Below are 16,367 nucleotides of genomic sequence, written 5' to 3' on the forward strand. Positions count from 1 at the left end.
ATTTGGGCTTATTTTGTATTCCACGCTACACAAACCCACAAAGAAGAGACTAGACCGCAGAAACGGTGGCGAATCACTTCAGAAACAATAAATATTGGGTTAAAGTTGCGGTAAAGTTGCGGTGTTTTGGACAAAGTTGCGATTTCACGGGGTTTGCTTGATTTTTCGTTAATAGTTGCGATCGCAACATCGCGAAATCCTGGAGGGTCTGAAAAACAAAACAATTTCTTCTTCCACAAATATGGAAGACCCTCATTAAACAGTTTTAAGCTGTTCTTGCTTTTGCCACATTTAGCTCACATAAAAGAAGTTAATATTTAATCCGATTAGACACAAAGCTTACCTCTGGTAGATCATGCCATTTGCGTTTACAACAAAGACACTTCCGTCTGCCCCGACTTCCACCATGTTTGCAGCTCCACTTATAAGTTTCCAGCCGCTGATGTTGCAGGTCGATGGTGTAACTTTCTATAAAAACAAACAGAAATCCGTGCTGAGAGGCACCAGTCAACTGGGAGACTAACAGTCAAGAGGTGAAAGAGGATTTTACCGTGAAGTAGATCTGAAAGAAGGAATTGACTCCCCAGCATCCAAGTGGGCCACAGCTGAAGTACATCAGCGACCCTGGCACATTATCCCAGCTCACAGCGCCAACTTTCTCATAGGTCGATGCAACGTTACTTTTCAGGCAGTGGATGGTGTTGGCGGAGTTGACTCCCACTATCTGACCATCACCTCCAGCGTCCAGCTGCTTTAAATCCAGACCTGAACACGCAAAGAGTTTGAGCACCAAACATTTTCAAACAGGAAGAGTATTTATCATCTGAACAACGGTATAGTCACCCGGAACAGGAAGGAAATCTCCTGCTACAAACTTGTAGACCGTGTCGGAGAGGTCCACGCCCCAGATTCCCGCGGGTCCGACTGAGACGTGCTTGAGAGCAACGGTGCCCAGCTGGAACCAAGTGGAGCCACTCAGGTAGAAGACGTTGGAGTTGTTGTCTGTCATCACAACTTCTCCCTGACCGGCGTCGAGCTGTGAGGCGGGAAACTGCTGCGGGGCGGCTTTGCAGGTCCAGCCTGTGGAAAGAAAACCAATTAAATCAACTCATATAATATCTTTTTTTTTAATTTAAACAACAAAGGCATGCTGGAATCTTAACAGCTAAAACAAACGAAAGATTGAAAGATTGAACCAACCATGACAGGCAGAGAAAAAATTCAGCGCAGTCAAGAAAGTTGCAACAGCTTTCATGTTGTCTTCTGTTTCCTCTGGACTGTTGTCGCTCACCTTCTTTGTGTCCAGGTTTTATAGCATGGAGCCATGAGACTGGTCTGGTTTTACAGGTATCTCTGGAAATTTAGAAGACAAAAAGGTTTTGAATAAAATCTGCATGTCAGTGTTTCCCTCCCTTCACCCTTCAGGCACTCTGACCTGCATGTTTTAGATGTTTACCTGACTGAACAAACATTCTTACAATTAATGATCATTTAAAGGTCTGGCATTGCTCAAAGGTTGCCTTTCATGGCAGACTTTTTAACTCAGATCAACTTGTGATGTTTAAAGAAAGCATAAAGTAAAGTCAATTTACAGTTAAACAGCTGCAGATGTGCGTCAGCTAATTATACTTTTTCATTACAATTAGTACATATTGGAGCATATTTTGCTAACAGACAGACAAGCCAGCAGTTCATGCCAAAGTTTTAATCAAAAATACAGTGTGTAAAACTTGGAGTATGTGTCGGGGATGATGTCACATCCAGTTTTAGTTATCATCATATTGGTGTTTCTAAGGTCAGTTGGCTGTGGTGGTCATAATGAATTGGGTTGATTTTTAAAAAATTAGCCAGTTGTATAGATGTACATCCAAAGATTACTTTCTGAGAGTTTCATTAAAATATGTGCACTGGTTTATGAGTTAACTCCAGTAATTAATGGCAACGCTTAAAAACAGATCTTGGGAAATCAGTTAGCGGTCATAATGTGTTGGGGAGACTTTCAGATATTTTATCTCAATATCTGAAAAGTTGACTGAGTTAGAGTCATTTTTGTCTTGTTTGAGGTCAGTTAGCTGTAGCAGTTATCTTAACTGAGGTTGTCTCCAAAGCTTAATCACTTATAGATGTCCAATCAGTGATTACTTTCCTACAGTCTCCTTATAATCCATCCAGTGGTTCATGGCATTTCAGTGAGGCTGCAGACAAACAGGCACAGTTACAAGTGTTCAAACCTGTCATATGTGTTTTTTTAAATTTAAAAAGAGAGTGAGAATGTATTGAGGGGGGTTTGGACTGGAGTGGGTACCTGTACCAACAGGACAGGAAGAGCAAGAAGAGCCGAGTTCTTTTTCAGGGTTAACCCAACTTTAACCAGAAATATTAGGATTATTTTTGAAGTGTGGTTTTGCAGAAGTTGTGAATAATTATCTTACCTTGTAGTTCTCTGATCAGCCTCAGTTTGGACAGTTTAACTCTTTGCTAATAATGGCTTTCAAAGCAGATTGCTGCCATTTTAAAAGAACTTCAGTCTTTAGGATTTCAGAACGGTTCATGTAAATGGTATTTTTAAAATCTTTACCTCATCGTGAGTTCAGCATTTTGGGTGAAAGACACAGAAATTCATTCTGTAAACAGCTGTGTGTTAAAACAGCATGAACCTCTACAACTTTGGTCCTGGCTGCATTCGAACTCGCTGTTAGCTTTTTCATTTCTGCAACCTGTCTTTGTCTTAACTGAAAATGCTCCTTTTAATGACACTAAACTGAACCAGAAGCAGTCAGAGAGTGCAGACCTCTGCAAGGCCATAGCATGAATAAAAAACAGGATGATAATCTGGATCACCATTAAAATTTAAGAAACTGTTTTTGTGTGTGTGAGACAACCCCAGCATTTCCTGACAATTAGAGCAGAGGATCTCCTGTGACCGCGACCTTTGACCAGATCACCACCAAAGTTTCATCACTCCTTCCTTGTGCCGTGTTTGATGTTTCTTGAAAACTCATTCATAATTTCTGCTCATTTTTGCGTTCATAATCTTGTGCGCAGACAAACAAACAAACACGACGGAGGTAAAAACAAAACCCTCTGTGATCTCGTGTCAAAATGGGCCCCGAGGTCAAAGAAATAAAAATAAAAAAACTACTCTAGAAGACAGGCTCGTGTGTACATGTCTGACAGGGTTTAACTGTCGTTTTTCTTTTAGCTATTTCAGCGAAACCAGGAGAAGAGGAAGTTCTTTTTTCCCGTTTAGAAACGGGTCCGTGTACGGACACCACAAAGGTCACACACTCACACCAACATCTGGAAAGAAAGTGACAAATTTGGCCTCAGAATCGACACAGTAGTAAAAAGCATAAACGCCGTTTAGAAAGTTCTGTTCAGTGATTACTGAGGGAAACAGAGCTCTTTGTGCCGCTGTGTTTAGTGGTAGAAAAATGCTGAGTATGACCTAAAAACACTAACCCAACAGTCAAGCACAGAGGTGGAAACATTATGGTTACAGCACAACTTCTCTGCATTTAGGAGCCAATGGATTAGGCCATCCACCAGTGGCGGTTGGCCAATAGAAGGCGCAAGGGCGCCGCCCCACCACTCATAAGACTTAAAGAAATAAATAAATAAATAGTAAAATAAAAATATTTCGAAATGTATGTATAGCTTATGTCGAAAACAAATGTGGAACTGAAAGTCTCAGTTCCTATACAACAATATGTTTTTGACTGAAAAAAGATGAAGTGGGATTTTCTTGACCTGATCCATCTTCCAAGTGTTTCCAAAGGCAACCAAACTTCCCCCTGCCCCGCCTCTAAAATAACATGCAAAAACAGGGTTGTACCAGTGGGTCCAAACTATAAAAGTCCATGCTAAACAAGCAACGACACAAGAGACAAGATGAAAGCTGTTCCAATCTTCCTGATTGTCCTGAGTTGGTCCTCTACCTGTCATGGTGGGTTCCTTTTATAAAATGGGATCACTTAGTTATTAGTTTAAGTCATTTAGTTAGAAAAGTCCATGTTTTTTGTGTTCATTCAGGTTGGAACTGCAAAGCCGCCCCGCAGCAGTTCCCCGCTGCGCAGATCGATGCCGGAGAGGGCAAAGTTGTGATGACAGACGAGCTCTCCAACGCCTTCTTCCTGAGCGGGTCGACTTGGCAAAAACTGGGCTCGGTTCCTCTCAAACACGTCTCGGTCGGACCTGCAGGACTCTGGGGAGTCAGCCCCCTGAACGGGGTCTACAAATACGTCGCAGGAGATTTCGTTCCCGTTAACGGTGACTATATTCAAACCCTTAAGCACCCTAGACTCCCATTTTCAGCTGTTTGGTGATTAAATGTTTGGTGCCTTTAGGTCTGAATTTGAAGCAGGTGGATGCTGGTGGTGATGGTCAGATAGTGGGAGTTACACGCACCGACAGCATCCACTGTCTGAACAGTAACATAGCATCCTCCTATCACCGACGGGATTCTGTGAGCTGGACTAACCTACCAGGGGGTCTGAAATTTTTCAGCTGTGGACTCAATGTATGCTGGGGAACAAGCGGAATTGAGGAGATCTTCTTTACAGTAAACTCTTCTATATTTTACCACGAGACAGCACGGTTACGGTACTCTCCTTACTGATTTCTCAACAAGTTGTCGTTGTTTTTTAGAAAGCTACACCAACCACGTGTGAAACCACTGGTTGGGTAAAAATCCCAGGATCTGCAAAAATGGTTGAAGTTGGAAACGATGGAAGTGTCTTTGTTGTAAATGCAAAAGGTCAACTCTTCCAAAGGTAAGCTGTGGTCTCAGAACACACCACTCTCCAGGTGCCACTAATATGGTACCTATGAAAAGCAAGTTTTAACTCCCAGTTTTCATGAGCTGAATTTAAAGATCTAAGACTTTTTCTCTCAAATATTGTGTAAACATGCATGGTTTTCAAAGGGTTAAAGCTTGCAGTTTTGATGTTCCACACTCAGCTAATGTGAATGAACTGTTCTAAGTTCTGTCTCTTTTCCAGAACTGGCATCTCCAGCTCGGTTCCACAGGGCACGGCTTGGGCCATGATCCCCATGTGCCTGCCGATCCAACACGCCACCTACGACTTGGGCCGTCTGTGGCTCGTGACCGAAGGCGGCATCATCTTGCAGTGTGTCCAGTAATGTTTCACTGTCCTGTCTGTAGTCTCTTCTCCTAAAAACAGAATTATTTTCAGATTTTTTTTTGATTAAGCAAGCTTAACGTTTCCTTTGGATCACGGTGGTGGAAAGAAAAAATGATTGTGTTGTGATTCTGACAAATGAATCAATGTTGTCATTAAAGCAAACTTTAAATTACGACCTTGAAAAAAGACTAAGAAGCTTGTTGGTTTTATAAATGGTTTGCTTGATGATTTGGTTTTGTTTTGCATGTTACACAATCAACCCATTGCTTGTATATTGTGATTTTTTTAAAGAAACAATAAAATCTTCAGTGAATTGAGATCATTTATTTGTCCATTTTCAAAGCAGGTGTGGCAAACCAGCTATATATGCAGCCAAAGACACTCTGACAAACCATGGAAACTAGGCCAATACAACAAGACAAATTCTCATATTGCATCAAAACGGGAGCTTCTTGAGTTTAGCTCCAAAATGTATTAAAGCACTTGTGAAATGCCCAGCTTCTCCAGAACAATACGCTGATACAGATGTTGTTTCTTTATCTGTTTTGGCATTTATAGCTAATTTGTAGTCGCCACAACTATTATTTAAACTTCTATTAGAGTTGGAACAAAGTAATTGTAGCAAAGGTTCTCATTCAAAACAGTGCATCAGATATTCACTTTCTTCAAGGCTCAACTTTATTATCCTCAACGTATGACTTCATCTACAGCACGGAACAGAGGCGCACATTATCAGCTACATATTAACAATTAAAAGGCTAAAGGTGGCGGCGTGTATCTCTGCCCTGATGGAAACATAATGAACTTTATTCTCTATGGATGACATGAATCTGCCAACACAGACCAGGCTTTTCTTAAAGACCTGACCTTATACAAGTCACTAAACTCCTGGAGGTTAAGTTCCTCTTTACAGAAACTTTCTAATCCTGCTGCTGGACAACTCAAAGCTTCAGCTTTTCTGCAGGACTGAGGTCTGGATGTGTCTTCACGGTATGTTCTTGGTCCCTGTCGTGCTGGAATACCATCCATAAACCAGCTGTAGTGGTCTGGTGGAGGGAGGATTCCCATCCAAGATGTTATAGTAGATGGCAGTGGCGGCTGGTGGAGTTTTCTCCAGGGGGGGCTATAAATTCATAACAGACATATACCAAAGGTTTTGGTATATGTCTGTTATATACCTTAGTAGGCTACATCTTTTTTTTCTTACCAACCATCTTACACAACTCCTTTTATTCTCATACGATGTACAGATATATGTACGAGAGTGTAAGAAGTGCAATAAAATGGTTGGATGATACAAAAATAAAAGTTATCTTTCAACCACAGTCACAGGGAAACGCTGTTTTTTTAATCTAATAAAAGTGGTGCAAGGAAGTGATGAAAGCAGCTTATCGAAGATAGAAAAGGGAGAAAATTTTAAGCGCTACGTAAATTCTTATAATTTTTAATTTCAGCGTTTCCTCAGGAGGAAGAAGTTTGCATCTGTAAAGCACCACATGTCCTGAGGTTTAATAATGGACCTGCAGTAAACAGCTGACTTCTGTTGACTCGTTCAGTCAATCAGAGTCTATCCGCAGCAGACGCATTGGACAATTTGTATGCGAAGCGTATTCCTATCTGTGAAACATGGACGTTTGAGAAAGTGTTCATGTGTTTGTGAATCTAGTGGTACGCAAGATTGACTTCTGGAGATAGGCATCAGTGACCCCCAAGACCTGGAAAGGACAAAGCAGGTAAAGTGGATGGATGGTGGCAATAACTGTTAGCATTAAATCTGTCTGTCTGTTAACAAAATATCTTATGAACCACAGGACAGATCAAGGTCAGTTCCAAGGTTTGACCATTCTGTCTCTTCTCAGTTAAGATGTTTCCAGCTCAACTCTGCCATGAAAATAAATGTTCCTTTGAGGACTGCAAGGCCTTTAACCTCACAATTCAATTATTGAAGATTTTCAAAGTTATCCTGCTTTTAAAACATTTTCACAAACAGAGTAAACTTTTTATTCCCTGTATGTTTGATTGTTTCACTGTGCTGCCCCCCAGTGGCTGCTGGAGGTAAATATATTTACAGGAAATCTCAGTTATTTCCTTCTCACACGAAAAAAGGAGCGATAGATGACTTTTATTTTATTCTTTATGCGTTTGTTTGCCTGTAGCGATAGCAATGTTTTTACTTTTAACCAGTGGCTGGATTTTATTGCCACAGCCAACACAAAAACAGCCATAAATCAGCCAATTTCACAGATATTGAGCTAAGATTTGGTGTGGTAGCTGAGAGTCCTCCTCAACACAAACTTTGAGATCAAACATAACGTCTTTTACAAAATTTGACCAAAACTGTTACCGAGGAGGGAGACACCAGGCAGTGCATGTAAGCAACGATGAAGCAGGAAGAAGATGAGCAGAGGGGGATTGGGAAGTGGACACAGGTGTGGCAGGTAAACAAGTACAGGTGAATAATGACTCAACGGGCACAGGAATAATGAGAACTAAAACAGAACCATAAATAATAAACCTAATAGAGAAGAAATAACTTCAAAAATCCAAACAACCTGAGCTGCTGGAGTCAGCATTCATATTTGCTTTCCTTTCTTTATTTTTATGTTTTTGCTCTTTAACTTCTTCATACGTTTTCAAATCATTGAGGAGATGGATTCTATGACTTTTCTGCTTTTCAAAATATTTACCTGCTCTGTATTTTTGTTTGTTTTTTTGCTTCATTCAGCAATGTGAGTGCTGAAAGACTGCTGAAATGTGCTTAGAAAAAAGCTGAAACTGAGCTGTTAAAGCTAAAAGAAGCTAAACGCTAGCTAAAATTAACAAAAGCCTAACTGAATGCTAAAAGTATCAAAGTGCTAGCAGAGGCTAAAAGTAGCAAAAAGCTAGCTAAAGGCTAAAGTTTGAGTTTTTTAGCTGCTATTCTGCTACTTTTAGTTTTAGCTAACATTTTGCTTTTTTAGCTTTAACTAGCCTGTTGCTGTTTTTAGCCAGACTTTTGCTTCGCTAACCTTCTAACTAGCCTTTTGTTACTTTAACTCTTAGTCAGCATTTTGCTTCTTTTAGCTCCTGTTAGCCTTTTCATACTTTCAGCTATTAACTGGCATTTTTGACGGTTTTTGTTACTTTTAGCTTGCCTGTTGCTTCTTTTAGTCAGCTTTTTGCATTTCAGTCAGAGATAAGCTAAACAATGTTATATAAAACAGTAAAAAACAAGAGAACAATAATTCACCTTGTTGTAATGTTTGTTGTGCTTAAAAATGAGCTGAGAGGGAATATATCGTCCCTCCAGACAACTCTTTGCAACGGAACTGGCCTGAGGGGGCAAGTAAAGGAATACGAGCAAATCCATCAACTCTGTCATTGTTTAGGTATTTGTTCTTGTTTTTAACATTGGAATCTACTCAAAGTGAAAACCATGAAAGTTTCGCCTCTGCGTCTGCATCTTAGAGCTCCTGGCTGACCAATCAGAGGCGACCGCGGACAAAGTCAACAAAGTGATGTTGATTTAAAGGTGGAGATGTTTGGCTGCTGTAGCTCGAACAGCTGAGATGGTCTCCGTGGCAACCTGATGAAGACAAGTCCCAACACGTCCATCCAGCCACAGAAGAAGGAGTCCAGCACATAAAAATCCTTTTATACCCCTAAACACATGTCATCTAAGTTAGAAGGCATTTATTATTTCAAACATTTCGTTCTTCATCTTTAATACATCACTTTGGAGTCAGTCCAATTCAAGATGGCTTCATTAGCATTAGCTATAATTCAGTCAATTTTGCAAATATTGAGCTAAGATTTGTTGCGATCGTAGCTAAGAATCATCCCCAACACATGCTCTGATTGCTCGAAGATTTTAATGAAACTTGCCATCCATCCATCAGTTATCAGTGGTCGGGTCGAGGAGACAGCAGGTCCAGGAGAGAAACCCAGACCTCCCTCTCCAGCTCCTCCTGGGGGATCCCGGAGGATCCCAGACCAGAGAGGAGACTGCAGAGAGTTCTGGGTCTGTCCTGAGGTCTCGTCCCAGTGGGACATGCCCGAAAATCCTCCAAATGGAAGCGTCCAGGAGGCATCCTAATCAGATGCTCCAACCACCTCAACTGACTCCTTTCGATGAGGAGGAGCTCCTCACCTTATCTGCAGGGCTGAGCCTGGCCGCCCTACGAAGGAAGCTCATTTCAGCCGCTTGGATCCGGGATGTCGTTCTTTCGGTCCTGATCCTGGTCCGGATAAATGGAAAAAGATGGATGGATGCATGAAATAAAACATGAACACTTTAATGATCCCTTGAGGGATGTTAGTTAGGTTTGCAGAAGCAGCTAGACTGCAAATAACGCACCAATAATAATAATAATAATAAAACAATACTTATTTATTTTTCAAACGTATTTTTCTTTACTACTTTTGCAGTGGCTCGGATTTGTATGGCGTTTGGCAGCAGATTTAGTGTGTATTCAGGGCCTCTAACCCTCAGGGGCTCGCCCCCCCAACCTCACCCCCACCCAGACAAACAGTTTGCATGTAGGGCGGGACAAGACTTGCAACTTTTCGCGCTGCAGTCCAGGCACCGATTGCGCCATTACCTGTCTCTGCGGCCCTCCATCTGTCCACCTATCAGGTGCAGAGCTAATTACAACAAAACCCCGGAGACAAAAGCTGTGCTGATTAGGTTAAAGGCGTTATCAGGGGCTTTTGTGTGCCAATAACAGCCAGTGTCACCGTGGGAGGGAAGCACTGCTGCAGCCCAGACATAGATGCTGAAAATCGAAGATGTTTTATAAAGAGGAGGACTTACTCGCAGCTTACCTTTGCTATGCTATTCCTATCACTTTTGTAGGAAGGAGGGGAATGAGTGATAAACAAAAATGGAGTATTAAAACTTAATGCCATATGGTTATTTGTCAAATAATAAATATAGCAACTGACAACAAAAGCAGTCCGCATTTGACGAGGTCTGATGAACACTAATTTAAAACAAATCCACCGGCGGTTTGGAAAAAGATGTAGAGTGAGACCTCCGTTTTTCCCCCCCTGACATATCTTTGCGCTGAGCGCGCCGGCTGCCCCGCCAGCAGAACTCTGGAGGCGTGGCAAAAAGGCAGAGGACGGCGGTGCCGATTGGCTGGCGTTGTGTGACGACACCAATAACCGGGGCTCTGATTGGTGGAAGCGATCCAGCTGCCTCAGAGCGCCAGAAAACAAGCTTGAGCGGGTGTTGCTGAAAAGTGTCCCCGGGACAGAGCGTCCGCTAACTCATGACAGGAGCTCTGACACAAACCGAGCACAGCTGCCCGCTACTTTTGAAGAGGGAAACAAACTGCTATGTTGGGCTGAAGAAGCTACGCAGTGACACGTCTGTAAAGCTGAGCCACTTTGGAAAATTTCATTCATTCAACAGCCGTGAAAGGTGAATATTTCTCTTTTACCTCCATATATTTGCCATCTTCCTGTAACACCAAGTCAAAGCATCATCACCTGAGCTGCTATTCTAGGCTAAGCAGCTAATTAGAGTTAATTAGAGTCTTATTACCCTGCAATAAGCTACGAAATTATGTATTTGTATTGCTCAAAAGCTAGTTTACAGCTAGGTGGACGTGGTAATTCGGGCTAATTTCAGTAAACTCTCCCTTTACGGGGACAATATGCGTTATAACTTAGATTAGACTTGATTTATAGGGCTGTAATAATGCACTTCACACAACCTGTGACATTTATTAGCCACTGGGTTGTGGCAGGTTAGGTTAAAAACATGGCGAGTAACGTAGTTAGCGTGCTAAGTGCTAGTTAGCTGAAGTTATTTGCGCCAAATTCATCTGACCGCTGCAGTGAGTTTTAACGCAAACTCAGCTGCCTTCAGACACTGTAAGTCAGCTTGTTCCCTTCTGGGTTATTTATTCTTTCTTTCCTTCTGCTGCAGGTTTTTGTTTTTTATCTTTTACCCCAAATGGAAGTTGAATGTCTGGCACTGAAAGACCTCACAAGTCCGAGGAAAAGCTTCTCGGTGGAGCCAGAGGAGGATGGGGGACAAAGTGACCAAAAAGTGAGCAAAGATGATGGATTTGCTTGTTTGTTTGTTTGTTTGTGGTCCTTTCACAGTCTTGAAAAGTCTGGGATTTCGCCCCTCAGGTCTTAAAATATATGTAGAAAAAGAACAAAAAACCCATTTGTGCTTCCAGACTTTTTCTTTTTTCGAAAAATAAAAAGAAATTTGGATTATTTCCTATTCGTGTTATATCTGATGCTTTTAACCAGCCTTAACTTTGTCTTAGTTTGTTTACAAATTCAGCCATCTTTGGAAGGAAAGTAGAAAGGGACTGAGTGACGATTTAAAGTGTTTGCACCTTGTGAACCTCACAAAACTTAAATAAATGCTCTCTAAATGCAAATTATTCGCCATGTGTTGTAGACCGATGAGCTACAAGTGAGCCGAACCCTGTTTTACTCACAAAAAGAGCATTTTAGCTTTATAAAAAGTATACAAATACATATCTTTTGTGCACAGCCTATACAGAAATGGCTGAAAACCAGTGCAGAAATCTGGACGTTTGAGTCTGGAAAAGCCAGTTTTTGTTTCTTAAACAGGAAAGGTGTAAGAACCCCGTGTTACAGATATTTTATAGCATCACTTGGATAATCAGGAAGAATTTTCAGAGCAGTGAGCATTATAAAGCACAGACACTCTCTAAATTCACTTGCATCTGTGTGGTTTAGGTATTTTTGTAGGAATCAGCATTAAACTTCATAAATAGGATTAATTGATCTGATTTACAGTGACACGTTCGAGTCGTGGCAGGAAGACTCGGATTTGGGGCCTGATTGTCACGTCTGTGTGTTCGTTTACCAAAATAGGTCCAGGATCGCTGAATACATTTTTTGTGAAACCTTCAGGAATCAATCGAACGTGTACAAGTTGTTACCTCTAATTCAAGATGGCTGCCGCAGCCAGTCGATCTTTGCCCATGCCTCAGTGCAGCGTTAGAAGCTGAGAGTCCCTCGCAGCACACATGGCGATAACTCACGAGGGCGCGCGCAGTCATGGAGGGTGGCGCTCAGCTGGCGCGCCCACGAGGAACGCTAGGCCTTTCAGTGGAAACAAATGTTTTTAGGACAATTTAAAATGATGTGCAACAAGGCGAAAACTGGTTTCTGTCGCAGGAAAACGTGTGCGTGGAGAGGAAGAGGTCAACCCCGCTGAAGCCGGCAGACTCGACGGTCCCGGCGGTCCCGGCGGTCCCGGTCCTGCTGGCGAACAGGAAGGGCCCGGCCCCGGATCTGACCCACGTCACCCCCATCAAGCAGGCTGCCCTGGCAGAGCCCTGGACGCCCACGGCTAACTTGAAGATGCTGATCAGTGCCGCCAGCCTGGACATCCGGGACAGGGAGATGAAAAAGGTGCTGTTCAGGCCGATGGAGAACGATAAAGACAAGCCGGCGGAGGATAAAGAGGCGGACGACTCTTCTCAGGTGTGTGAACAAGGGAAGTCCCTGATAAAGGGGCTTATTACGCCTACCTGAACCTGAACCATTTACAATCCACCTGCCTCTGTCCTCTCTCTCAGTTTGAAGAGGAAGATGGCGAGAAGAAGCCAAGCAGGAAGCAGAAGAGTTTGGGTCTGCTCTGCCAGAAGTTCCTGGCTCTTTACCCAGATTACCCCCCGCCCCACAGCCCCATCTGGATCTCACTGGACGAGGTGGCGACCAGTCTGGGTAAGAACTGTCTGAAGGAGAATTATAAAGTATTTCTTTTAAAGCTTCTGGACTTTGTCCATGTTCAACTCACTCAGCTGACTTTTGGGTTTGGTAACTTTTTAGATTTTTCTGAATATCTAACTGGAGAAATGTGTTAACATCTCTTCAGCTCTTTCAGAAACATTGTTCTCTGAAATCTGCTTCTATTTTTGTCTTCTTATGTTATTTTTAGCTGTTTTGTTACTGAAAGGGTTTAGATACTGTTAGCAGTTAGCAAGCCTTTTGCTACTTTCTCCTTTTAGTTGTTGCTTTTAGTTAGCCTTTAAGTTCTAGCTAATCTAGTTTTTTTACTTTTCGGTATCTTTCTATTTTTAGCTGTTTGCTGCTTTTTGCTTGTAGCTAGCCTTTTGCTACTTCTAGCTTGCCGTTTGGTGCTTTTAGTTAGCCTTTTGCTACTTATAGATTCTAGCTAGCCATTGGCTACTTTTAGCTACTTTTCTGCTGCTTTTGGCTAGCTGTTGCTACTCTTAGCTGTCTTTCATGTGTTTTTAGCTGGCCTGTTGCTATTCTTAGCTTCTAGCTAGTCTTTTGATACTTCTAGCTTGCAGAAAACACAGCTTCTATAGAAACCCAGTTTTCACACAAACACTGGCTGCGGTTTTGTGCCGACATATTTATTAGACGTTTCCAACCGTGGCTCACTTTGTCAGGAGTGGAGCGGCGCCGGATCTACGACATTGTCAACGTGCTGGAGTCTCTGTCCATCGTGGGCCGAATAGCCAAGAACAGCTACACCTGGTACGGCCGCCAGCCGCTGGCCGCCACGCTGGAGGAGCTGCAGCGGAGGGGCCGCGAGCAGGGCTACCACCTCCAGATGGAGCTGAGCTCCGACGCCAGGATGGCCGGGCCGGGCCGGGAGGACGACGGAGGCGAGGGGGACGCTGGGAACGGTAAGATTTGGTAATTGTTTATTATGTAGTGAAGGTTAGGAGTTAAAAACAGTGAGTTTAAGTGGTTCTTATACATGTTTCAGTGGCTCGTTATAAATTAAATCTGTCATTCATTGTTCGCCTTTCTGAGATGGATTTGTTGCTGTTTTAGTGTCGATAATGAGACATAAAACGGAACTTTCAGGCAAGATTAATGACCTCGATATGTTAAGCTGAAAGTCAGAGTTTTCTAACATCTGTTATTCAGAAAAATCAGGTGTTCCATGCGCCAGATACTGTAATATTTTAAATAAACGTCAGATAACAGAGTTAGAAAATCCACAGTCACCATAAAATATCAAAACTTTCAAAGAACGGATTTTAAAAATTGGACATGTGTTAAATTACTGTTCCTCTTGTTTTGCAGCCGGGAGCAACAGAAAGGACAAGTCTCTGCGCATCATGAGTCAGAAGTTCGTCATGCTTTTCCTGGTGTCCAAAACTCAGACTGTAACTCTGGACGCAGCCGCGAAGGTCCTCATCGAGGAGAGCCAGGACTCCTCCAGCCACAGCAAGTACAAAAGTAAGAACCCCCGGTTCTGCCTGCAGCTGGGCTTAAAGCACGGTGGACTTTCCTTTAAACGCGCCCCTGTTTGTGTTCCTTCAGCCAAGGTGCGGCGTTTGTACGACATCGCGAACGTGCTGACCAGTTTGAGCCTCATCAAGAAGGTCCACGTGAGGGAGGAGAAAGGCAGGAAGCCAGCCTTCAAGTGGCTGGGCCCCGTGGACTTCAGCAGCTCCGGTAAGAACTGTGAGCGCTGAAGAAGCTAAAACAAGCAGGACACAGGCTAAAGGAGCAGAACAACAGCTCAAATCAGCAAAACAAGAGCTAAAGCTAAAATGACCAGAACTGATGCTAAAGATGAAATGAGCATATTAGGTATTAAAATTAGCAAAACAGATGCTAAAGCACACATTAACACAACAATAGCTAAATCTAGCTAGCTAAGTATAATTAGGAAAACAGGTGCGTAAGCTAAAGTTAGCTAATCAACAACTAAAACTAGCAAAACTGATGCTAAAGCTGAAATGAGCCTATTAGTTACTAAAATCAGCAAAACAGATGCTAACAGGTAAAATTACCAAAAGAGTAGCTGAATCTAGCTAGCTAAGCATAATTAGCAGAACAGGTGTGTAAGCTAAAATTAGTCAATTATTAACTAAAACTAGCAAAACTGATGCTAAAGGTAAAATTAGCACAATGGCTAAAAGCTTAAATTGGTAAAATAATAGCTATAATTAGCAAAACATTTGTAAGCTAAAATTAGCAAATCAGTAATTAAAATTAGCAGAACAGATGCTAAAGCACAAATTAGCACAACAGTAGCTGAATGCTAAAATTACCAAAACAGTAGCAAAATCGTATTTAAAAGAGAAAGATATCAAAACAGTAACTAAAAGGAGCATAGATCAGAAATGCTTCCAGAGAGAACATCTGTGTGTATTTATATTGGTTATTTTTTGTCAGTAAAGGTGAAGACTCATCTTTCACACACAAAGTAACCCTGAAACTCGTGCTAACGCGGCCCTCGTCTGTCTCGTGTGCAGAAAGCACGGCTGTGTCTCCGTGCGAGTCCGAGTCGTCAGCAAACAACCAGGACTTCAGGAAAACAAAGATGGCCCGTCACGCCTCCTTCAACGTGGCGCCGCCATCTGTCACCGTGCTGCGGCAGGTCAACTCCGCCCCCAGCAGCCCACGCTGCCACCTAACAGGTGGGAAACACTCACCTATAGGACCCACATCGTCAGTCTAAAGTCTAAACGGGGTAAATTAAATGCTTTACAGGTCAGTCCAACCAGCCTGGGGAGTTCTCCCAGATGACTGTGAGCAGCAGCTCAGTGTTTGGAAACAGCCCTGAGTGAGTCCACACACACACCTCAACTGCTTCTGTAATATTCCATCTTTCCTGAAACGCTCCACATGAAGTGGTTAGTGGTGTAACCTCTTCCTGTTTCTCCTCAGTCACCACGCCGAGGCCCTCCTCGTCCCCTCGCCTCACTGCCTGGCCTACCTGCCCAGCCTGTCCCAGCCCTCTGTGGTCATGCTCTACAGGCCGCCGCACGAACAGGGCTGGACGGCCGGAGGTCAGAGGTCGAGCAGGGAGGAAAGGAAGCGGAGGCGGGAGGAAAGCGAAGACGATGCAGAGGCCGTGGGGAAAAAGAAAGGGAAGCCTGTGTTCGAGGAATCCGGAGAGGTGAGTTAAACTGTTTAAATCTTTTATGTTTAATCACTCTGTTCTAAACTGAATGTTTTCTCACACAGCCAGAGAAATCTGTCATTACGTGTCATTTTTAGAGTTTTAATGGGTGTGTTCTCTGACTCGGTATTTGTCACATCTGAGTCTAAAGATGCGTCTCTAATATGACACAGTTTTAGAATTCAAGCTGGAAGTCCTCCGTTTTTCAGCTGCAGTTATTTGGGTTTTAAAACCAGACAGCGCCTCGAAAAAGTCTTCATGCTCCTTGAGATTCATGTGTCAGAATGGAGCAGGAATGGGTCAGACCGAAGCAGATTCATGTGTCAGAATGGAGCAGGAATGGGTCAGAC

At 42.8% G+C, this 16,367-nt stretch overlaps 3 protein-coding genes and 1 long non-coding RNA gene across 5 annotated transcripts in view; 2 read left to right on the top strand and 2 right to left on the bottom strand.

The window, feature by feature from the left end:
• LOC108244981 (fish-egg lectin-like) overlaps window positions 1-1,349 on the bottom strand; it is a 2,438-nt gene extending 1,089 nt beyond the window's left edge. Inside the window, exons 1-4 of the mRNA XM_017431555.3 lie at window positions 1,201-1,349; window positions 844-1,080; window positions 551-765; window positions 344-468 (exon numbers count right to left, since the gene is read on the bottom strand). Coding sequence (XP_017287044.1) covers window positions 344-468; window positions 551-765; window positions 844-1,080; window positions 1,201-1,255 — 632 coding nt within the window. The 5' untranslated portion in view covers window positions 1,256-1,349. The remainder of the gene's footprint in view (window positions 1-343; window positions 469-550; window positions 766-843; window positions 1,081-1,200) is intronic.
• LOC108244971 (fish-egg lectin-like) lies at window positions 881-5,463 on the top strand. 2 transcript variants are annotated; one of them, XM_025009449.2, is made up of 5 exons: window positions 881-979; window positions 4,033-4,269; window positions 4,347-4,561; window positions 4,648-4,772; window positions 5,001-5,463. In XM_025009449.2, exons 2-5 carry the CDS (start codon window positions 4,104-4,106, stop codon window positions 5,140-5,142), a joined length of 648 nt encoding a protein of 215 aa, XP_024865217.1. In that variant the 5' UTR covers window positions 881-979; window positions 4,033-4,103; the 3' UTR covers window positions 5,143-5,463. The 2 variants fall into 2 exon arrangements, with proteins under 2 accessions (XP_024865217.1, XP_017287034.1); XM_017431545.3 differs by lacking the exon at window positions 881-979 and adding an exon at window positions 3,791-3,946.
• Window positions 5,464-10,345: 4,882 nt separating this feature from the next.
• Window positions 10,346-16,367, top strand: part of e2f7 (E2F transcription factor 7) — a 13,218-nt gene continuing 7,196 nt past the window's right edge. The window contains exons 1-10 of the mRNA XM_017431544.2: window positions 10,346-10,548; window positions 11,059-11,181; window positions 12,297-12,605; window positions 12,701-12,848; window positions 13,541-13,780; window positions 14,187-14,342; window positions 14,427-14,561; window positions 15,368-15,532; window positions 15,606-15,678; window positions 15,783-16,014. Coding sequence (XP_017287033.1) covers window positions 11,086-11,181; window positions 12,297-12,605; window positions 12,701-12,848; window positions 13,541-13,780; window positions 14,187-14,342; window positions 14,427-14,561; window positions 15,368-15,532; window positions 15,606-15,678; window positions 15,783-16,014 — 1,554 coding nt within the window. The 5' untranslated portion in view covers window positions 10,346-10,548; window positions 11,059-11,085. The remainder of the gene's footprint in view (window positions 10,549-11,058; window positions 11,182-12,296; window positions 12,606-12,700; window positions 12,849-13,540; window positions 13,781-14,186; window positions 14,343-14,426; window positions 14,562-15,367; window positions 15,533-15,605; window positions 15,679-15,782; window positions 16,015-16,367) is intronic.
• LOC119616994 overlaps window positions 13,782-16,367 on the bottom strand; it is a 7,786-nt gene continuing 5,200 nt past the window's right edge. Inside the window, exon 2 of the long non-coding RNA XR_005233132.1 lies at window positions 13,782-14,586. This is a non-coding gene — a long non-coding RNA (uncharacterized LOC119616994). The remainder of the gene's footprint in view (window positions 14,587-16,367) is intronic.

The sequence above is a fragment of the Kryptolebias marmoratus genome, linkage group LG1, assembly GCF_001649575.2.
Source record: "Kryptolebias marmoratus isolate JLee-2015 linkage group LG1, ASM164957v2, whole genome shotgun sequence".
Classification (NCBI taxonomy): Eukaryota; Metazoa; Chordata; class Actinopteri; order Cyprinodontiformes; family Rivulidae; genus Kryptolebias; species Kryptolebias marmoratus.